Source organism: Ambystoma mexicanum, chromosome 1q, assembly GCF_040938575.1.
Source record: "Ambystoma mexicanum isolate Mex_15411 chromosome 1q, UKY_AmexF1_1, whole genome shotgun sequence".
Classification (NCBI taxonomy): domain Eukaryota; kingdom Metazoa; phylum Chordata; class Amphibia; order Caudata; family Ambystomatidae; genus Ambystoma; species Ambystoma mexicanum.
This window is the reverse complement of record NC_090922.1, coordinates 1,293,311,076-1,293,335,426: the sequence shown is the minus strand read 5'-3', so window position 1 is coordinate 1,293,335,426 and position 24,351 is coordinate 1,293,311,076. Positions and strand designations below refer to the sequence as shown.

The window sequence follows — 24,351 nt, the reverse complement described above, 5'->3', positions numbered from 1 at the left end:
TCCCCCGCATGCCCAAGGGGATGTGGCCAGGTCGGTACGAGAGGGCACATGTGGTGGCACTGCCCGAAAGCCCAGGCATACTGGGAGAAGGTGAGGGGCTGGATCGCCGAAGTTTCTGATGAGCTTCTCCCCCAGAACCCCCTGACAATGCTGCTGGGCCTCCCCCCGGAGAACTCGGACATTCCCCGATACCCTAGGATGTGGGAGACAATGCTAAGGGCGGGAAGGGTAGCACTGGCCCAGAAATGGAAGAGCCTGGAGACCCCATCGAAGGAGAACTGGCTAAAAAAGGTAAAAGACATGTACCTGATGGATAAACTGACGGCAATGATGAACAATAATTTGGGCTCTTTCCACGCAAACTGGTACGAGGCACAGCAGACATGGGGTTGGGATGTGCACTGATCCTCAAGGGGGACAGGGAGCGGACAGGGCCCTCGGCCCGGGGGACGATGGTAGTTCATAAGCCATTTCTAATAGTTAATGCTCTCGCTCTTCCTGGAGCTCCAGACTCTCGGAGCTTACATAGTGGCTCCCCAGCAGAACGGTTCTATGAGGACTAAGTTTTTTTGGTTTTTCCCTTTTTTGGGGGGGGGGGTGGTGGTGTTTGGGGTGGGTGAGGGCCTGTTACTCGCACAATTTGTGAAAATGTTCTGCGCCCTTTTGTTATATTATGAAAATGCCAATAAAACAAAGTTGAAAAAAAAAAAAAAAAGACAATCCAGAAGACTTTTCCCAAGCAATAAACACTTGTGTACGAGCGCGATATAAATAAAATACCATATCATATCATAATAACTGTTTGTAGTGCTTGAGAGACACTGCATGAGTCTCATGTGGGTTTAGGTATTGATTGTTTCAAGGTCAAAACGTCTCTATTGAAGTCAAACGTTGATAATAAAGCGGGTGAAGTCGGGAAAATACGATCAGTTGATTTTTGAATTGTAGAAATTTTATGGACGTTAATCTCTACAATACGACAATTTAAAGATGAATGCATTTTATTTACCGCCTCATTTTATGGGTGACTCAAAGGAAGGGGTCAAAGTTGAAATACTTATTTGTCAATCATTAATGGTCAACCCTGAGTTTTGGCAAGTTGAACTCATTCACCGATACTGTTACAGCTAAAGTTATAAAAGGATTCTCCTGGGTAAAATATTGACTATTTCAAGGTTGATCCCATGTGTGAAAATATATGTGGCATAGGTATTGTGCTAATGTCCCAGCCTTATTCTGGGAAGTTATAGTGGGGTGACCAAAAGGGCTGGTTCCTCCTCCAGCTAATGGATGATGTTCCTGTCAGCAATATGGGGGATCCCCTGGTCACCCTCGCTTATTCTCCGTGACTGGGCAGCAGACAGATGCTAGACAAAAGTGCTACTGGAACTTTGTGCCTTGCCATGAGACCCACAACAGTGTGTCGGGCAATACATACCCTCCCAAATCCAGGTTCATTAAGATACAGGCCCTGAGCTCACTAGGCGTTATCACAACTATTGTAAAGCACAGCCAACACTCCCTGTGGGTGCCGTTGCAAATTCCGGCATGCAGTGCTCTGCTGTGCTCCGTGGATGGTGACATAGCCTTGCACTGACAAGAGATCAAAGATGGACGTCCGGCCTTACCTAAGGAGGCCTCTACTGGCAGGACTATGGGCGTCCTTACATCAAATACTGCAATTTTATTACCATATATCCCATTCAAAATTGAACTGGGCAATATCTCTGGTGGTATTCCCATGGAAAACCAAACAAAAACCTGCCTATGGTTTACTCCACCTCAGAAGAGGAGATAAAACATTTAAATTGGCCCCAGAAATATTTCACACTCTTTTATTGTACAGAAGGAAAGCACGGACAAACAGTAATAAAGGCTTTTAGGTATGGCTATTGTAAGTGGGGCTGGGGGGGTCAGAATGTACAGTTGTATGCATTAAAAAAACGCACAGTAGTGGTATGTTCCACTAGTGTACATTATTCAATTCCACTGATGTTTTCAATTATGCAAATGGCATTCATTGAATACCAACAGCAGTATTCCAGAAGTACCACTACATTAGCACTGAACCTGGTACTAACTCGTAATTGGGTGCATTTTGAGAAATATTCCTCCAGTGCCACTTGGACTCAGGGCATTACCAAGGAATTATGAGAAGTGATATGACGATGGAAATCCCCATTTTTAGAGTCCACGATATGATATGATAGGTTATTTATAACACACTTAATACCCAGAGGTTTCTAAGCACTGAACCGGGGATTGAACCTGTGTAGCTCCGTGTCGTCTTGCCTCCAAGGTGAGCACGTTGCCCATGAGCTATCCCCCTGAGACTAAACAGGCCATAGGACCCCATGGGAATGTTGGTGGATTTAGCACTTGCGGTAATTCCGCATAGTAAATCTGCTGATTTTTGGCCTTGAAGTGGATGATTGGCCTGAGTCTAGCACCATGCTGGAGGTATGCCCTCCCTTCAAGGTAAAGCTTCAGAATGTGGTGGTGTTGCAAAATCGGCAGTAATTCCGTTACCGCCCCAAAAAGTCACAGTAAAGGAATTACTGTCACTTTCTTACCACACCGCCGAATGCATAATGAAACCCTTAGACTAGTGACGTGCGACTGAGACACATTTTTGTAATTTAACATCAAAGTAGTGTCCTCGTGATGTGTGAACTCCCTTAAGGCAATGGGCCTCATTACGACCCAGGCGCTAATGGGTTAACGGCGCCGTAAAAGGCTGCGGCGCCGTTAACCTATTAGCGCCCAATTACGAGGTCCCTTTGCGGGACCCGACCTTAATGGTTGGTGTAGACCAGCCGTTAAAGTAGGGACCCGCAAATGGGACCATGGTGCTAATTACGGTGCTGCAATTTGCGGCACCGTACTTAGCGCTTTCCCCATTTCCATTGAGCCCTATGGGGCAAAAATGGGAATGGGGAAGGACCATGGAGGAAGGGGGAATTACCGCCCGCCAACCTTGTAATGGGGTGGTAATTCCCCCTTTCTCCATGGCGGAGTTGGTAACTTACCGGCGTGGACCATGGTGCTAGTAGCACCATGGTCTTGCGCCAGGGTCGTAATGAGGCCCAATATCTTCTAGATATGACGTGCACTGAGCTGTTTGCATTTAGTTGTGGTTTTTGGAGTTCCCCCATAGGTATTCCAAGGGGGACTTACACTGCTCTTATATCAAAAATCTGTAATGCACATGATGCAATAGTGTGCTGTGATCTTTAAATAAAGTTTTAATAGAGAAGCATAGGTGCATCAGGATGGGCAGTACCATGGGACAAACAGAGAAAGAGCCCAGTCTATGAGCCCCGCCATCCACTGCACACTGTAATGCCAGGTAGCTGGCTGAATGACAATTATCTAGACGTTGCTCTATAAAATACACAGAATATGCTTCATATTAACACACATATCTTTTTGGTTCTTCTTGACGATTAAAGCAGCAATATACAATTAATACCATTATTACCATGGGGCAGGCAGCCTTTACCAGAGGCGATTAATGATCTTCCTAATCACGTCACTAAACGGGATGCGTGGAGCATAAGCATTTAAAAATGTGGGCCGCCCCAAAACAGAACTACATTAGGTGCCATCTAAGTTTAGGTATATTAAATGGTCTCAAAGGCCCCACCTCTAAAACAAAATGTGCTGTCCCTACTCAAGCACCAGCTCTTTCAGTAAGGGGCAGTCTATTCATTGCAGGTTGGACTTAGGCCCTACGTCTCCAATGCAGCAGCTGCTACTGCAGGTAGGGCGCTCACTCACCGGTCCCCCCCCACTGCCCTTCACCATTGGGTCGGGGGTCTTGGTGTGGGGCCTTCCCACCTTCCTATCACATCTGTTGAAGTGCCTAGAGGAAGCTCTTTGCACCTACCATTTGATAGACGGAGGTCCGCTGCCACCAACACAGCAGCTACTACCGCGGGAAAGGGTGCTTCCTCAACCTGCCACACATGACTGTTCTTTGTCATAGAGCCGTGGGTCTTGCTGTGGACATTCCCACCGGCCTATCACATCTGATCACGTGACTTGGCACCCGCCCATCACATCTGGTCACATGTCTTAGTCACGCTCACCCAGCTGTGCATTTCTTCTCTACTCTTAGGGAGTCCTCCTCCTGGACATCCTCTCCTGATGGTGCCCCATGGGCGTTGCTAGATCTGGAAAAGATCGGAGGCTGCGCTCATTTTGGGACTGTCGGGACTGGGAGCTAGCTAGCCTTTTTGGTTATAACCCCCAAGTTTCTATCCGGGGCTACAACCAAAAGACCTGGGGCTATCGCCCCACCACATCCCCCACTAGCTACGCCTTTGGTGGCAGCTCTCCAGTGCAACTTCAGATTCTGTTAGCTCCTGTCTGAGACTGCCTCACTGCCATGTTACTTTATTGTTACCCTCCTTCCCTTTCTGTGTTCCCATGCTCCATCTTTGGTGACACACTTGCCTGTGGGGCCTCTTCTCCTGCTCCTCTGCAACTCCCCTCCCTTTTCATTGTTTCCACCGGTGGCACCCCATTTTCACTCTTGCTCAGTATCACTTTTGCTCTCTTCTTATCTATGTTATGCATTCCACTTTTCAGCAGTCGACCCCCATGCTTTTCATGCTTGTGCAATCCCTAACAATCCGATCCTAATCCCTGTTCATCCTTTTCTCCCTCTTTGTCTATTGGACTACTCAACGTCCAATCGTGCAACCAATCTCACTCACTCACTCCTTGAGACTTATTTGCTGCGATTTGCAATTTCTCTATCTCATTGAAACCCAGATTTCCCGATCTGACACAGCTGCCCATGCCTCTTGTTTCTCTACTTCCACCGACTTATTCCAATTTATTTACACTCACCCCACCTCACCACCACTGCCAAAGGCATTCTGTTTCATTCCACCATCATCCCTTTTCTTCCCATATCTTCCCTGCCCATTTTTATTTCCTTCTAATGCCAATTTGCTTCTCTCTTAACCCTATCCTCTGGCTTTTCTCATTTCCTACCACCCCCCGGTTCTCTATACTCCTTCTGCGATGACATTTATTCCCTTCTTTCCTCAATACTTCCTCCCTCCTCTCCCTTTTTTGTCCTTGGGAACTTTAATGTAGATTGTTCAACAACTCATGTATCCTGTCCTTTTCTTCCTCTGCTCCAATTTCACAATATTACTCCCCCCTCACACGTACATGGGTCTTCTCTTGATATTATCTTCTCTTCTTCGCTTTCACCCATCTTGAATTCTCCTTTCTTCTCCAGTGATCATCATCTATGCTCCATCCCCTTGCCCCGCTCCTCTGCCCTCTCTTACTATGTCTTCCTACTCTCCCACTTTCCCGCATCCTAATGTTACGTCTCTTGACACTCCCTCTTATCTCATCTCTAACCCACGCTTTACCCTCTCTCCCCTCCTACTCTTCTCTTCCCACCAATTCTGCTATTTCTCTCCTCAGTTCCTTGATTTCTTCCACCCTTGATTCTCTCTCCCCTGCCGAACCTTTAAATCCCTCTCACAAACCTTCCCAACTCTTGTTCACTCCTCACCTGCATTCCCTGCACTCCTCCCTTCGCCGCACAGAACGTTGTTGGAAAAAATCGAATTCCTTCTCTGATCCCTCCCTACTCTCATCACTCCATACCTCTCCTAACTCTGCCCTCCTCACTGCAATGAAGCAATATTGTTCTGCTCTTATGCTGTCCTACTCGCCCCATCTCCCTTGTCTTTTTAATATATTTGACCGCCTCCCTCACCCACTCCTGATCCTGCCTCCTCCCCGCATCTCTCACCCTCTGGTCATCCTAACTTTTTCTCCACCAAACTCATCCAACTATGCTCTTCTCTTACTTCTTCCTCAACATCTTCCCTATCCCTCCCTTCTATTTCTCTTCCTCTTTCCCTTATCCCACTCTAACACTGCTCATTTTATTGTGCTCATCCCACTGCTTCCCCCTGTAATCCTATTCATTCTTCTTTCAATGATAGTCTTTCCCCTTTTCATACCCTTCTCAACACATCTCTCTCCACGTCTACTTTTCCTTAACACTTCAAACACGCTACCATTCCCCCTATACTTAAAAACCCTTTCTTGATCCTTTTCTTGCATCCAACCTTCGACCTATTCCCCTTGCCCTATTTCTCTTGAAAATCCTGGAACATGTTCTCTACTCTCAAGTCACTGCCAACCTTGATCAACATTCTCTTCTTCCCAGGTTTTGGAACCATGCACTCTACCGAAATTGCTCAGCAACATGTCACCTAATCACCCTTTTATGCTCGTCATGCTAAACACTCTTGCATTCTTATCCTACTTGGCCTCTCTGCTGCCTCCGACCACTCCATCCTTCATGAAACACTTTCTTTCTAGGATTTCTGTAGCTCTGTCCCACAACAGTTCTGCACTTATTTGTCTGATCAGTCCTTCTCAGTCAACTGGCTGGAAACCACTCTCCTTGCCTCCCTGTCGCTCTTCTGCCTAAATCACTCCCCTTTCCTCCACCATTTGTAAATTCGGCTTTTCCTTTCATTTCTACGCTGATGATTCCCAGATCTGTCTAATCTTTTCTGCCTTTTTCTGATAGCCTGCATGTCTCTATATCTGTTTGCCTCCTTGAAACTCAGTCTTGGATGCACTTTGCTTTCTCCACCTAAACACCTCCAAAACTGAATGTGTTTCTTCCCATCTTCCAACATTTCCCCTTCCCTCACCCCCAAGCTCTCTCCTTTCCTAATGTACTTCTCTCCATCTCCCCTTCCGCTGATAATCTTGGGAGTTGTCTTCGACCAGGCTCTCTCTTTTCCTCACCATCTCTAGCATTTGTCGCTTTCATCTCTTTAAAATTTGTAAAATCTGTCCCCTTCTTTCCTTCAGCACAACTAAGATACTTATCGCTGAATTATTTTTTTCTCATCTTTTCTACTCTTCTGCTCTACTTCTACGCCTCCCTTCTTACCATCTTGCTAACTTTTCAATCCACACTCTGCTGTCCTCCATGTGTGCCTCACTTCATCAATTATCCTGGCTCTCCGTTCAGCCTGGCTTTCCCTTTCTTACCATCATCTTCAAAGGCGTTCATGGTTTTACCCCCTTACCTTTCTACTCTTCTCTCCCAGTATTCCCCTCCCGTCTTTTACATTCCCAATCACAATTTCTTGTTATTGTCCATAAGCTACCCTAGGCTCAGTCTCATTTTCATTCTTTTCCTCTTTCCATTCATTCCTCCTCTTCTTTGCAACATCTTTATTCTCACCTAAAAACTTCTTTGCTATTTTCACGGTTATGTACTAATTGACCATTTCACAATTGACCTCGGAAGAAATGACCTTGGGAGAATTGACCTAATTTAGAAGGTAATTAGGACATATATGCAGGGGGAAACCCCCTATATCTCCCTTCCAATCCAAAACCCCCTGCAACACCCCACCCAATCCCATTATATTATTTATAATCCAAAACCAACCCAATACACATATAAAATAATATAAAGATCAAGGGCCTCATTACGACCCAGGCGGTAAGTTACCGCCTGGGTCGTACCTTTACCACCATGGCGTAAACTACGTTTACGCCATGGTGGTTGGCGGACTTACCGCCCCATTCCGAGGTTGGCGGGGCGGTAAGTCCCCAATCCCCATTTACCCTTCCCCATTCCCATTTTTGCCCCAAAGGGCATAACGGGAGTGGGAAGGCGTTAATTACGCCACCTTGAATTACAGTGGCGTAATTAACATCAAGGTCCCTTAGCGCCATGGATTTTAACACCTGCTAAAAGCAGGTGTTAAAACCTCCATGGCGCTAAGGGACCTCGGAATCAGGCGGTAAGGGTCGGCGCTGTTTACGCCGCCGTAAACCCCTTACCGCCTGAGTCGTAATGAGGCCCCAAGTGTGCAGAAGGTCAATTAGGACCACTATAATTAGGTCAATTGTGCAAAGGGTCAATTGTAAAAGGTCAATTTGGGTAATACCATTTTCAACAGGCTACAATAGCCTGCTTTAATAGTTGTTGCTCTCTATTTTTGTTGGGACGCTTTCTCACCTTGTGGCACGCTCGTTGCCTAGATCCATAATACCACTATGGAGCAATCATCATTACAAATGTACCAGAATATCCCACACTCAATGGTAGGCAGACATTGTATTGGAAGCCCTGGTGGATGCTTTGTGGGAGGGAAAAGGTTTTTTGTTCGGGACTGCCCGTGCATTGGGACCCTGTCACCTCACAAAGCCGACCAGCGGACAGAAAGGCAGGACGTGTACAAATGTACAACCCACTCCGCCGCCAGAATACAATCCAGAAAGGGTGCAGCTACCTCACCACCACCGTCAGAAGTCTCGGGCCCACTACAGCAACTCAGAAAGCAGTGGATAAGATCTCCTCTTTTCACAGTGCTCATCCACAGGACGTTGTGTGGCTTTGCTTCATACGTCTGTGGCTTCCCTAATACTGCATGTTACACTGATGTTTGGCAGGAAGTCCAGGGGTGGACTGGGAACTAAAAGAGGCCCTGGGAAATATTTTCAAAGTGGCCCCATACACATTTTCAGCAAGACCAACCATTTTCCTACGGGAACATTTGGAAATAGCACACGAGAGGCCCAGGGTGCAGAGGCCTACTGGGCAATCTCCAGAGTCCCCCATAAGTGAGTGCACCCCACGAGGAACAAGCATTGATCGCAGGATGTCTATGGCAATCATTTGCAAGCACGCACTTTCACCACAAGATATCACAACAGTTTACATTTAAAAGTAGAAACAGAAATGGCACGTGGTCTGCTAGATCTAGGCGGCATACCATATCAGACAGTGGCACTGTGGCTACAATATCTGTCAAGGAACAGTCCATGACAGATATTGTTAACGACCTTGAGAAAGCGGTTGGAGTTTCACAAAGCACTTTGGAAGGTGCAGAGTAGCTCGAGATGATTTTGGGTCTTTAGCTCTTTACAGTTTTAGCACAGTTCTTCTTTGTTGGATCGTTCACGCTTCATGATATGGACTGAATGTGACAGTTGATGTGTTCAGAAATAGGATGTCTTCCAGTCCCTTCTTGTTCCAGTTCCTTATTGTTTCATGAGGCACAGGTACTCGACAAATAATATGTTTGCCTTCCTGTTGATTCAGGTTTAGTCACAATGGCGGAATGTTTTGGGATACTGAGAGTTTAGTTTAAAGGTGGATAAGGGTTTCAGTGAGGATTGAACGAGGAAACGTTACTGACTTGTGTGTGGATAATAATGCTTTTGCTCCCTATGGCAACTGTATGAAAGCTATAAACACAAATAACTGCTGTTAGGAGAAGTTTCCACAAATCCTCTAGTGTGGGCTTCAGAGGGCCAACGTGTCATCTAAGGCAGGGTTGCACTAAATTAGACCCGACTCTCACAATGGAAGCAGTGACAAAGCAATGAGGCTCTCCCTTAGGTGGGTACACGCTAATATTTATTTAATTATTTTAATTTTTATAACGCGCCACACGCCCGGAGGCCCCAGAGCGCACAAAGAACAAGACAAAGACAGCCAACATGAGGAAAAGGCATCAAAGAAAATGGGGAGGTCAGAGGGGAAATCAGTCAGAAGGAAGGGGGTCAGCCAAGAGGAGAGTTGAAAAGAATGGTCTTAAGGTTAATACTAAGCTACAGCTTACATAGATAAACGAAAAGCCAGGTCCACACAGTATATAATATAATATAGGTCATTACTTCACAAAAACAGCATGATGTCCAGAGAAATCCCAAACTAAAATCTAAACATGCATTCAGCACAATTTTGAAAGTAAGTAAAACATCCCAGTACTTTTAGTCAGTTTATAAAGTATAAAACTTGAAGTTAGATTTATATTTGCGCGTTGTGGTCCTCATTAGATTATTTTTCTCATGCCCTTGCAGCCTGGATTTCAACTGCTTCAGATAAATAAGCCCCGCTTCAAACAGCATCTACAGCACAAATACTCCAACTACCGCCCTATCTAAGAATTATATTTTAAACTCTAACCAAGACTCACCACCACGAGTGTTGGTTGATATAAGATTGCAGAGGCAAAGTCAAGCATCAAGAGGAAGAGAAAATCAAAACATAATTCAGATTTCTAAAAACACGTTTTACTCTGAAGGAATATTGGGAGCTGAAAATAAACAGAATTATTTTATCTAGCATATTATCGAAACTACTACGGTCAATAACATCTACCGTGACTGTCCCTCGGATCAAATGGGAAATTGGGGAATCCAAAGTCAGACCCCAGTAATCTTTAGGGAATCATCTAAACAATGGAAAAACGTACTTGTATGTAATCCTCACCCCGTGGCACTGCCCCCACCCAAGTTGGGTTAGACCTGACATCACTGTATACTTGTAGCCTGTAGGTTTCACCTGAAACATAGCAGGTATCAGAGGTTCCATAATAAATGTAAATGGTCAGACACACATCAGACCTGGATATTGCCTTGATATGAATCACTTGTAACTAATGAATAGTCGAAGAAGAGGAATAACAAAGTGCTAGTGGATTGAACTTCAAAGGACATTGATGGGAGGCAACCGCATCAGATAGACCCGGGAAAATCAAACAGGCTTATAAGCAAGGGTGTTCCCCCATGGCACTTCTCCCCCGCTGACCCCCCCCCCCGCACTTGCGTGATCTGAATGACACAAGGCCTAGTAAGATCGTTGTTTTGTCCTCATTCCCTTCCATGTCTTGTGACTAGAAACACTTGTGTACAGGTGCGTTATAAATTACTTATATCATATCATGTGAAGTTGAACTGGGTGGTTCTACTCCTTCTTAGATAGATGTAGATGTATCCATTAAGAAACATTGGGCTTCACTGCCATATCATTGTGAGAGAATGGAAGGTATGAAATGTAGTCCTAGACTTTGCATACAATCTTACCTTTGAAGGGCACAAGAAGACTTGACTTACCTATGCCTCTGGTGCAGTCATGGCACATCTGCTGGTCCGTACTTTCTTAGCCGCCTTAAAGGCAGACGGCCATATTACCATCACATGACATGCAATGAACACTGCATGTGACACAACATGCCAAGTGTGGGTCATTTTGTTGGCAGCATGGCAAGAGGGTTTTAAATGACCTCCACAACACTGTACGTTATCACACAATAAAGTTCTGGGTTTCGTTTTTCTCATTCCTGGGATCCCAGAATACATTGCCCATTTCCCGTTGTTGGCTTGGTGGGGTGACCATTTCACTCTCTGTCTCAATGGGGACCTATAGCTGCAAATATTTATCACGTAGAAGGCCAAGACAGAGAATAGTTTCTCGGAGTTCCCGAGCTCCCAGCAACCTTGGAAGCACCTCAACTGTCCCCTAGGCATCTCCCACCGCCCTGTCTCAGGGTCATGGATATAGTGTCCACCAGCCCTCTTTCACTTACCTCCTTAATATCTCCCCACATGCTCACTCCTCACTTCCCCTGTGCTACACCTGTATGTCCTTGGCACTTTGCCAAGTGCTCATTCCTCCCACCGCCTCAGGGTCACCTCTCTCAAGATTAGGGAACACATCTATAGCCACAGTCTGCTCAGATCCTTCCCTAAGTTCGGCTGATGACTTCTCCAACCACCTCCTCACTCTGCTCCTTCTCTTCCTCTGAATGTCACCTCCAAGCACATGCTGTTTCTTTACGGAATCATGATTCTCTGTTGTGATCTGTCCCATCCTACTACTGGAAGACCCCTCCCGCCACACACACACATTTAATGTGGGCACTCTCTGCAGTCATTGGGTTGGTGCGTGGGCTGTGCAGTGCTTTTGAGCGTTGGGGAGGTTGATAAAGTCTTTCACCTACAGTTTATGTTTAGAGGGTGTTCTTCCCTTTGTTTTTTCATAGAGGGAGTGACTGCAGGAGGCTTTCCCTAACGTATGCTTGCAGGTTTAAGAGATACTTGAGCTCTCTTCCTCCGTGGTCAACCCTCACTGTGGGAAAAAGGTGATTGGGCCTCATTACACGGACGGCAGTAAGGGTTAACGGTCACCGTTAATGGCAACAGTGACCGTTAACCCTTACCGCCGTACTACGAGGTCCAACCCGCTAAGGGACCTCGGAGCTAATTACGGGACCGCAAAATTGCGGTGGCGTAATTAGCGCCTTCCCCATTTCCATAGAGCCCTATGGGGCAGAAATAGGAATGGGGAAGGGCAATGGCGGAAAGGGGATTTACCGCCCCTCCAACCTTGAAATGGGGCGGTAAATCCCCTTTCCGCCAAGGCGGTGCCAGTATGTTACCGGCATGAGCCATGGCGCTTATAGCGCCATGGCTCACCGCCTACCGTGTAATGAGGCCCATTGTCTGTTTAGGACCAGTCAATGGCTGTGCTTCTTCACCCGCTTGGGTATCAAATGGGAAAGTGGTGCCGTTTCCACATGGCTTCCATATGCACCTTATCGCCCCGTGCGTTCTCAGGACTCCCTTCTTATCCAAGTTCATTGGGTCCGGCTCACAAGGGTGGGTGGTCGTGCCTTCTCCGTGGTTGTGGCTAAGCATTGGAATGCTCTCCCTTTGATGCTATGTGCCACCAAGGATCATCTTTCTTTTTTATCGTCTTTAATTGACCCCTCTTGGCTGTCCTCCTGGCAGTTATTGCAGTGCCATGATGCCCCGGGATGTACAATGCCCTATATAAGTGCCATCAAGATGAGATAAGATGTCTGTCATATTGGGAGTTTGTGAAGCACCTTTGTGAGGTGCTCAGGTGTTCCCCACATGCTTCTTACACATGAATCTTGAATTGTGGTTCTGAACCCCAGTCCAGTTTTGCCTTCATTTGAAGAGAGGGATTTATGGGAGATGTGATCCTTCTTTTCTACGTTAATGAGCAGAGTACGTATATCCTCTGTTCAAGTCATTTTATCAACGGTCTTTCTTGGTTTCGCTGACCTGTTACAGGCTTCCAAAGAGTCTTCCTTCTACCAGTTGCATATTTGGCAATGCTGGATCTGTTCTATTGGGCTTTCTGTAATGGCCTGGGGTCCCAGGTACCTTCATCTCCAGGTCCATGTGAAGGAACTTCATCACAGGACCAATGCAGATGGGAGACTTGTGCAAGGACAGTGATCAAGGGCTTACACTGTTAAAACACAGGTAACCACCGGTCGGGGGCTACATAAAGGTATTCCCTGGCGCGTTACGCCACACCGGGGATCTGGAATAAAAAAAAAGAGAATCGGGTCCCCGATGCAAGCCGCGCCGGGGACCCGGAAGAATGAAAAAGGTTAGAGTAAGGATCCCTCACACTTGGACACACCTTTGCTCTAAAAAGACAAAAAACAGACACCAGCGCAGCGGAGCGCTGGTGACAGTTACAGAAACCCTTTAACAGGGTTGGCGGCGCTCCGCTCAGCACCGGTGAACGCCCAGCTCAGACCTATAACCAGTGCTGTTCCCCAGATGGCCCTCATTCCAGGGGAATATTTAATTACTGGCGTTCCCTGGATGCCCTGGCCTGCCTTATCTCAGCTCTTTGTTCTCTTTGTATCAGCCCTCCTGCGATCTCTGCTGTGCTTCTCAAATTCTTCTGTCTGTTCCCCGCCCTCCCTGTGCATCAATCCTCAATTCCGCTCTTTCCAACTTCTAGCTCCCAAACTTTGGAACTCCCTCCCGTTGGATATTCGTTCCTGTTCCTCGCTGCGCCCCTTTAAGAAACATCTGGAATCACATCTTCTTCAATCTCTGTCTTCCTAAACTGTTTATTCCTTCATTGTGAGCTCTTTTCTTAGTTTACTGTGTCAATTGACATCAATTGTTACTACTGTATCTTCTTTTGTTTTCCAGCACATAGGATAAAAGCTTAGGCTTTTACGCCGTCCATTAACGTTATGCCCCAATAGAACATGAGCTCAATGTGTTTTGAACAAAGATATGACACTGCCTGTAAAGACCACCGTCAACACAAACAATATGATAGAACTTAGCATAACCACGAACATACCATATTCCTTTCCAACATATATGCGGAGACAGGATGTCAACAGTCCTTTTAACTGCAAGCCCCTTTAATAGCAGCGCTCACCTGTAAGGATTCCACTGACCGTTCCTTTGCCCTGGCAGTTCAGCACCCGAAGGCTGCGGACATTGGCTCCTTTGGCAACACCAGCATCCCTACCGCTCACAACTCCTGCCATGTGGGTCCCGTGGCTGTCACATTTACTGGCCTGCAGTAGAAGGTAGTCAGTTAGTTTACATATGTAAAAGGCATGTACATATCCGTAAATAGAGAATATGCACAGTATGTCAGCTGACCTTACCAAATTCAGAAAATATTCTTTATGTGCACTGGGAAATTAATGCTATGAGTTACAAAATCGTCTTTTAATAGGAAAATCCAACCCCTTTTTAGTTCCCCTTTAGGTCCTAAGCATGTATTCAGTCAATTACAAGGGCCACACCTCTTGCACGGCAACTTATTGTTCCTTCTGCATTCAAATCAGGGCCATGGATTGCCAAGTGTTCATGTAGAGTGTGTCATCAAAACAACATAAACACCAACAAAGAATGCCATTTGCATCCTTAGTGTGCATGCTTGTGAAGGAACCAATAATTTAGTAATTAATATTGATGGATGTATTCCTTCTTTCTTGGTAAGACGTTGACATTTTGCTCAAGTGGCTAAAAGGCCTCCCTGTGCGTCTGCCCGATCAGGAGCACACAACAGTCATATTCTGCAGCCTTGCCCCGTAGTGGAGGTATTCCCTAATCGTCTGCCATTCGTCTTCAGTTTTAAGTTTGGACAGGCTCAAAGCCAGGGCCTCAAGGGTTAAATTGAACTCCATGTTTTCAGGATATCCACACACAAAAAATGAGAATGCATGGAATCAAAATGGGAATTATTTGCAAATTATTATTGCAAATTATATTGCAAACTATAGAGCTCCTTGTGAGGTTGGCAGAGCGGTAAAAACAATGGCAGCAATTCCATCACTGCAGCAATTTTATTTACAGTAATGGGATTACCAACGTTTTTACCACACCACCAAATTCAAAATTTGACTTTGAAGTTAACGGTGAATCTTCCACTTTAATGCCAAAAACCAGCAGAATGCCATGCACGGCATTACCACTTGCTGTAATTCCACCAAAACCCACATGGTGTTCTATAGACTCCAAAAAGGCAGATGAACGCTGCTGTGCGTCTATCAGAGCCAGTGGCGGTAATGGTAATCAACCTTGGCAGCAATTCTGCAGAAAAAACTTGGAATTAGCAACAAACTAGGTACGAGTCCCTATAGCTAGAAAATATAAATATGTGTAAAATGTAGCTATAGCTATCCGAGATCTGTGCAGTCAGGCCACACGCGTACAGCAGGTACTTAAAGCTATGTGTATTGTACAGTATACTTTGCTGAAAATCCCAAGTATACCAGGGACCCAGGTTCACAATCCTCAAGTCTTTAAAGAATAATGAGTGCGGCATGAGAAGCAGAAACTGTGCTTGCACTCCCTCTGGACGTTCAAATATACAGCAAGAGAAACACAATACATGAAGGCCTTTCACCTGTCTGTAGAAACGGGTGCCATCCTCCTCCGGAACATCTTCAAAGTCAGTCACAAAAACCTTCCCTTCGATTTCCCGGTGGTTGCTCTGGATGCTGGTGTCCAGCAGGTACACCTCCACCAAATCCCCTTTATCTGTGAAAAAACACGATAGATCATGGAGACATTCCTGTGGAATAATGGACAAACTAGTAATCCAATCAAAGTCTTTTGTTTTATCTTTGACTAATGGGAGTGACCCAATGAGCAGTAACATACATTGTTTGCCTCTAAATGAGCTGAGCCACCAAACTCTATTCCCCCTTCACCTTTGATGTTTTTATTGGTTTCTAACTTCTCCATGTTACTAGAACTATGTGTGTTAAAATACATAATTTACTAGTAGATTTCCCCCAAACGTCTTATTGGAAGAATCAAAAATCACTGTGTATCGCGGTCCTAACATTTTGCCAGTATGTAACGCCTGTTACTGACCAATCAGCAGTACAAAGCATCATTTGACTACACATTTCCCAAATAATCATTGAAGGAGAAACTCCAATTCACCCCGCAAAGGGGTTGTTAAATAAATCGAAGTTGTGGCCAAAGATTCTGGCCTCAAATGTTTAAAACGGACCACTTATCGCTAAATACTCCCATAACTCTGTTGGGTGAGAACCCACAAACCCTGAAAACGACAACTTACTTCAAATGATGTCAAAAACCTTTGCAAATCAGATGAGACTAGGTGGGTAATTGCTGCTAATTACTGCATGCCAGCATATCACATTTGTAACGTTGGGTGTGTTACAATTAAGATTTATTTTTCCAATGTGTTTTAGTTCATTGACTTTTTCACAATACATTTTACATTATTAATACATTAAATTCATACATTTCATATACACATTCATATACCATCTTTATTAATGTTCTTATAAAAAAACATTCATTTCACAATCACATTTAAAAAAGAAATACCATAACTCTAATTTCATTATTTCATGTCATGATTTAGTTTTTCAAATCTCTTTCTCAAAAGTAAACCACACCTGTATTACAGCAATAGCCGCAATAGCCCTTGTGAGACTATGGCCCGCGATGACATTTAACAAAAACAGCTCTTTTTCCACCTCATCAAACCCTTCAGCCAGGTATCAGCAATGTTTCCTCATTGCCCGACAGCCTGTTAATACGCGCCTTAACGTTTCTTCTACATGCTTTTCTTCATATAGTCTACAACCTCTATTTTCCCTAGGACTTTTCAGCCATGATCCAGTGATGGCTAGTACAAGCAACGTATACAATCTAATAGTCTAACTTCTCTCCCTGGCTCTGTGATAAGCTGGGCATCGATGATCAGGCCATGACCTGACTGACCTCCTTCCTCTCCAACCGACCCTCCAGGTCCAACTCGGGTCCTTCCTTTCCTCTATCTCACTCTCTACTTGTGGTGTTCCCCAGGGGTCTAACCTCTCTCCCCTGGCTTTTGTACCAATACCTGGCACCCCTCGCCCACTGCATTGCTGCTCTCTGCTCCAATTTCTAGTGCTATGCGGATGACACTCAGCTCGTTTTCAGGCTTCCCTCTGCCACCTATTCTCCTCCTCATAACTCTGACTGTCTGTCTGCAATCCAGAAGTGGTGTGCCGCCAACCACCTCTGACTTAATGTCAATAAGACAGATCCTCCTCATCGGCATATCTGCACCTTCCTTTCCTGTCACTCTCTGGCCGGCCTCCCTTGGCCCTCTCCCTGCTCCCACCTGTGAGGCTAAGAACCCTGGGGACATCTTTGACTCCACGCGTTCCTTTTCTCCAGACATCTCTGACGTCTTTAAGAAGTCAAACTACCAACTGTACCGCCTCAGAGGTATTCTTCCTTTCCTCGCCTTCCCCAGAAGCTCACTGCCTCTAGAGCTCTGGTTCTCTCTAGGCTGGACTACTGAAACACCCAATTCCTAAATCTGCCTGCAACTACTCTCTGCCCTCTGCAACTCATCCAGAACAGGACTGTGAGACTTGTCCTTAGCCTCAAGCCCACGGATCGTATCTCTCCTGCCGCCCTGAAATCTCTTCATTGGCTCCCAGTGGCTGCAAGGGATAAGTTCAAGACCCTTTGCATTGTCCACAAGGCCGTCAGGGGCCTGGGTCTGCAATACCTTCAACTCTCCCTTCGGAAATACCTTTCTGCTTTAGCTCTTCGCTTCTCCACCTCCAACTCCCTTGGGTCAGTCGATTCTCCAAGCAACAAGTTGGGGGTAGATCTCTTTCTGCGGCTGGGGCCTCCCTCTGGAACAGCCTCCAGCCTCTCTAAAACTTGAGGAGAACCAAACCTCGGTTCCGGAAGCACCTCAAGTCCTTCCTCTTTGAAATATTCTTAATTTCACTCTTTGAATACAGCTAAGATTTTACATCGTCCCTCTAACATTTCCTTTTTAAATGTCAGGAGGAGCCTATCCACCGGCGTGTATAATATTTTCAAATACAGCATCCCCCTCTTAATCTTTATCACTGTACTTAGTGAAGTCAAGCCAAGTTCAATACAGATTGCCTCTGTATGATTGGCTCTTGATAAACCCAGAATTCTATGCCAGATCAGCCCTCCTAAACCATCCGCCCACCTCTCAAAGTTTACAAATGGTCATTCCATGGCAAGGTGACTGCTGCTGCTGGCAACCTTTGACAATATAAAGTCACAACACCAATCAGGTTATATCCAAGATGGCTAGATACAAACATTTTCAACACGAGTATCAACGATATCGCGTTTGCTTGGCGACGCTTACGTACCACTTGTTCGTTCCTTTTTGCACTAATTTCATATCCTAAGTATTTGTAGGACTCAACATTTTCTATCTTACCTTCCCTATTTCTAAACCTCTCGTAGCAACTCTTCTTACTTTACCAAATTCATCATTTTCGATTTGTCAAAATTAATCTTTAAATCATTTTCTTGTATATATTTCACCATTTTCATAGCGTTTTTCTTCAAACCAATGTATGTAACATCGAAAAATGCCAAATCATCTGCGGACACTAGGTAACGTATTCTCACATTTCCCAACTTCAGAGCAGACTTCTCTTTGCTAATTAGGTGCTCATCCAGATCCACCAGGTAAAGGTTGAACAGGACTGGGGACAAGGCACATCCCTGTTTGACACCCCTCTTCATGTCTATCTGGGAGGGCATGTCCCAGAACTGCTCAGTCTCACCTGCGCTCTTGTAACTTAGTAGTTGGCATGCATAGAGAAGATGGTTCGGCATACCCATTTTCTTCCGTTTTACCCACAATTTATCTCTGTTGATTGTGTCAAAAGTGCTTGCAAAATCGATATATAGTATATAAAGAAGTATGGCTGATTTCCTAACTGCCTGATGAATTAAAGAATTCACAATAAAAATATTATGCAGACATGAAAGACCTCGTTGAAATCCCACTTGGAACTTACTCAAAGTCTTTTCTTGGACAATCCATTTCTCAATTTCTCTTAAAATACAACTTGCAAAAATCTTTCCTTAGCCGTCCAATAGAGTTAATAGTTGATAGATACTTCGGTCGTCTCCTTCCTTGCTTGTACACTGGGACAATATAGGATACAGTCCAGGATAATGGCAGCTGTCCCGTTGTTATGACTCTGTCAACTAACGTTTTTACTATGTCAGCCCATAACTCCGGGTTTGCCAACATAACCAGGTTACAGACCTCATCAAGACCCGGGGAACATGATTGTTTACATTTCTTAAGTAAGAACAGGATGTCTTCGTAAGAAACCTCAATTTGGAAGTTTCCTTCACCACTTGACACAGGCACATGAACAGCCTTAAACTTTCCTACTATATGTGCTTCCCAAATTTTAGATGATATAACATTCATCAACGCCTTGTCTGAATGCACAGATCTGTTGTTGAATGTATACTATACATGTTTAATATCATCTTTCCTAATGGAGGCATATATTTGCTGCCAAATGGATACTTTTAAGGATCTAATGATAAGATCTAACCTTTTCCCTGTATCTATTTTTCTTCTTTTTGATTACATGTCGCTTGTCTCATACTTCCATGTTTTTACACCATACTTTTCAAATCTCCTATCTTAGATGGCGCTTGTCTTTCTTACTCACATTATCATTTGGGTGCAAGCGATTCTTCAAATCTTTAGTTCGATATGGAGTGTTCCTAAACAGAAATAGCATGGTGATCGATCTGATCCATTCTACTATTTTATTTGGGCAGGTATATGATTTATAAACACTGCCCAATACGGCCATATGCTTTGTTATTGCCAATATATTTTGTTCAGACCATCCCACTCGGTTTTTACCGTTGTTCACTATAACCTCCCCCTTCTTTTTGTTATGTCAACCAAGGAGTTATGTGTTAAGGAATTCAAGTTTAACTATACCGTGATCGCTGTGAATTTTATTGACATAGAATAATTTGTTGATTAAATTGATCAGATGCACAGACAAAATATATGGTAGAAGTTTTATCTCCCATTCTCCATGACACCCCGGGTGGCATATCCCCCTGGATGGTTCCATTAACAATGTGTAAACCTGCATGTCATGTGGGTTTGTTGTGTACATGGGCCCTGGGTTCATGTTTTGTTTAAAAAAGTGCCCTCCCACTTTCCGTAGCGTGTTGCAGGCGAGAAGTCCGAGAGGACTTGGTATGGTCCCGCAAAAGGGGGAGCGAGCGTGTGGCTGTGGTTTTTCGACCTCTAGCCCTGTCAGAAGGCCCCCACAGTTCCGCACCTGGTGGGCTGGTCGGATGTTGATATATGGTGCCCCGTTGTGGTGTGGAGCAGAGAAGCTCCCGGAGAACCAGAGAGGACAGAGGAGCAGAGAAGCTCCCAGAGAACCAGAGAGGGCAGCAAGGCTCTCTGTGAACTGAAGGATGTCCTTTGAGACTGTCCTTGCTTCGGGCTGGCTCGTGGCTCTCCCCAACCCTGGGTCGAGAGTGTGTGTCTGCCCGGAGTCGAGAGAGTAAGGTCGGGCAGTGTATTTCGTGCTGTCAGCACTGTTTTGCTAAGAAAGAGCCGTGGCATTCTCACGCTAAGCCGTGGGTACTGGCTTTGAGATAGTATGGAAAAAGTGAGGGTGAGTAACGTATATTTACAACTGTGTGCCAGAATACTTTTCGCCTGCGTTGCACAGACGTACTGGGTAAAGTGTGAAATTTCTGTCAAAAGTGAGGGGGAGTAACGTATGTTTACAACTGTGTGCCAGAATACTTTTTACCTGCGTTACACAGATGTACTGGGTAAAGTGTGAAACTTATGTCAAAAGTGAGGGGGAGAAACATACATTTACAACTGTGTGCCAGAATACTTTTCGCCTGCGTTGCACAGACGTACTGGTTAAAGTGTGAAATTTCTGTCAAAAGTGAGGGGGAGAAACGTATATTTACAACTGTAAGGCAGAATACTATTTGCCTGCGATGTGCAGACGTACATGGTAAAGTGTGCCATTCCTGTCAAAAGGGAATGAGTTATGTTAGTCAGATTACAAAATAGAATAAGAAGATATAAAAAAAATAGAGAAACCCACAAGCCGGGGAAAGTGAGGGGAGTGGTCACAGACCCATCCCCTAAATCCTCACAATGTCTCTTCAGAGGCTGATACGCGTCTGGCAGCTTTGGTGGTCCAACCATTGCGACTTACAGGGTAATTCATAGAATTTCGCAGAAAAGTGTCGCAAGCGGCTGGCGCAGAGTGTCCGCGTGCGATTGTCTGCGCCAGGCACGTGCGCTAAAACCGATTTCCGTGCACAGCGTATTCATGGATTTTAGGCTCCCAAACCAGCCGTGGCGCAGAGAATCGCAGCGACCCTGCAGCAGCGCCAGTAACGCCCCCAAGAACGCCCTCGCGCAAGGAAAAGCCATCAAAATCGCTAAATCATCGCACAGGGCTGCGCTAACCCTGGACCAGTTCACCGGGCTGGCAAACAGCAAACGCCAAGCGGGGAACATGTATTTCAGGGGTGCGCGGGAAGTTCCACACGCGTTTGGCCCCGTGCAAGCAGGGTACGTGTATTCCATGGGTGTGCGGGAAGTTCCACACGCGATTTCAGCAGGGTACGTGTATTCCAGGGGTGCGCGGGAAGTTCCACACGCGATTACAGCAGGGTATGTGTATTTCAGGGGTGCGCGGGAAGTTCCACACGCGATTGGGCCAGTGCGAGCAGGGTACGTGTATTCCATGGGTGCGCGTGAAGTACCACACGCGATTTCAGCAGGGTACGTGTATTCCAGGGGTGCGCGGGAAGTTCCACACGCGATTGGGCCAGTGTGAGCAGGGTACGTGTATTCCATGGGTGCGCGGGAAGTACCACACGCGATTTCAGCAGGGTACGTGTATTCCAGGGGTGCGCGGGAAGTTCCACACGCGATTCCAGCAGGGTACGTGTATTTCAGGGGTGCGCGGGAAGTTCCACACGCGATTGGCCCAGTGCGAGCAGGGTACGTGTATTCCATGGGTGCGCGGGAAGTTCCACACGCGATTTCAGCAGAGTATGTGTATTCCAGGGGTGCGCGGGAAGTTCCACACGCGATTTCAGCAGGGTACGTGTATTTCAGGGGTGCGCGGGAAGTTCAACACGCGATTGGGCCAGGGCGAGCAGGGTACGTGTATTCCATGGGTGTGCGGGAAGTTCCACACGCGATTTCAGCAGGGTATGTGTATTTCAGGGGTGCGCGGGAAGTTCCACACGCGATTGGGCCAGTGCGAGCAGGGTACGTGTATTCCATGGGTGCGCGGGAAGTTCCACACGCGATTTCAGCAGGGTACGTGTATTTCAGGGGTGCGCGGGAAGTTCCACACGCGATTGGGCCAGTGCGAGCAGGGTACGTGTATTCCATGGGTGCGCGGGAAGTACCACACGCGATTTCAGCAGGGTACGTGTATTCCAGGGGTGCGCGGGAAGTTCCACACGCGATTCCTGCAGGGTGCGTGTATTTCAGGGGTGCGCGGGAAGTTCCACACGCGATTGGCCCAGTGCGAGCAGGGTACGTGTATTCCATGGGTGTGCGGGAAGTTCCACACGCGATTTCAGCAGGGTACGTGTATTTCAGGGGTGTGCGGGAAGTTCCACACGCGATTTCAGCAGGGTATGTGTATTTCAGGGGTTCTGGGGAGTACTACACGTGAATTGGCCGTGTGGGTCCTCCCAGGTGTACGCTCCACACCCTCCACGGCCCCTGCAGGCAGCCCACACCACGGGGGACTACCCTGCACCCCTGCCCATCCACCATGGGCATGCCCCCCAGCCAACCCACATGTCACCTTGCATTACTGATCAACAATGCATGTCTCCCACCACCCCCACCCCCCAGCAGTGCAGGGGCAGCCTCCACCAGGCCCCCACTCATGTCTCCCACCACCCCGACCCCCCAGCAGTGCAGGGGCAGCCTCCACCAGGCCCCCACTCATGTCCCCCTATCACCCCCACCCCCCAGCCACCAGGGGCACCCTCCACCAGGCCCCCACTCATGTCCCCCTGCACCCCCACCCCCCAGCCACCAGGGGCACCCTCCACCAGGCCCCCACCCATGTCCCCTATCACCCCCACCCCCCAGCAGTGCAGGGCACCCTCCACCAGGCCCCCACTCATGTCTCCCACCACCCCACCCCCCAGCAGTGCAGGGGCACCCTCCACCAGGCCCCCACTCATGTCTCCCACCACCCCCACCCACCAGCAGTGCAGGGGCACCCTCCACCAGGCCCCCACCCATGTCTCCCACCACCCACACCCCACAGCCACCAGGGGCAGCCTCCACCAGGCCCCCACTCATGTCTCCCACCACCCCCACCCCCCAGCCACCAGGGGCACCCTCCACCAGGCCCCCACTCATGTCTCCCACCACCCCCACCCCCCAGCCACCAGGGGCAGCCTCCACCAGGCCCCCACTCATGTCTCCCACCACCCCCACCCCCCAGCCACCAGGGGCACCCTCTACCAGGCCCCCACTCATGTCTCCCACCACCCCCACCCCCCAGCAGTGCAGGGGCACCCTCCACCAGGCCCCCACTCATGTCTCCCACCACCCCCACCCACCAGCAGTGCAGGGGCACCCTCCACCAGGCCCCCACTCATGTCTCCCACCACCCCCACCCCCCAGCAGTGCAGGGGCAGCCTCCATCAGGCCCCCACTCATGTCCCCCTGCACCCCCACCCCCCAGCATCCAGGGGCACCCTCCACCAGGCCCCCACTCATGTCTCCCACCACCCCCACCCCCCAGCCACCAGGGGCAGCCTCCACCAGGCCCCCACTCATGTCTCCCACCACCCCCACCCCCCAGCCACCAGGGGCTCCCTCCACCAGGCCCCCACTCATGTCTCCCACCACCCCCACCCCCCAGCCATCAGGGGCACCCTCCACCAGGCCCCCACCCATGTCCCCTATCACCCCCACCCCCCAGCAGTGCAGGGGCACCCTCCACCAGGCCCCCACCCATGTCTCCCACCACCAACACCCCCCAGCCACCAGGGGCAGCCTCCACCAGGCCCCCACTCATGTCTCCCACCACCCCCACCCCCAGCAGTGCAGGGGCACCCTCCAGCAGGCCCCCACCCATGTCTCCCACCACCCACACCCCCCAGCCACCAGGGGCAGCCTCCACCAGGCCCCCACTCATGTCTACCACCACCCCCACCCCCCAGCAGTGCAGGGGCACCCTCCACCAGGCCCCCACTCATGTCTCCCACCACCCCCACCCCCCAGCCACCATGGGCAGCCTCCACCAGGTCCTCACAATCCCCAATCATGTGCGTTATGGTCAGCCTCCACAGCCAAAAAGCCCTCCCAAGTAACCCATTCACCCACATGGAAATGGAAATTACATGTTACACCCCCAATGT

At 47.6% G+C, this 24,351-nt stretch overlaps 1 protein-coding gene across 1 annotated transcript in view; it reads right to left on the bottom strand.

The window, feature by feature from the left end:
- The window catches only part of PCSK9 (proprotein convertase subtilisin/kexin type 9), a 269,930-nt gene that overhangs the window by 165,086 nt on the left and 80,493 nt on the right, over positions 1-24,351 (bottom strand). The window contains exons 4-5 of the mRNA XM_069642116.1: positions 15,509-15,642; positions 14,027-14,168 (exon numbers count right to left, since the gene is read on the bottom strand). Of these exons, the coding sequence (XP_069498217.1) occupies positions 14,027-14,168; positions 15,509-15,642 (276 nt within the window). The remainder of the gene's footprint in view (positions 1-14,026; positions 14,169-15,508; positions 15,643-24,351) is intronic.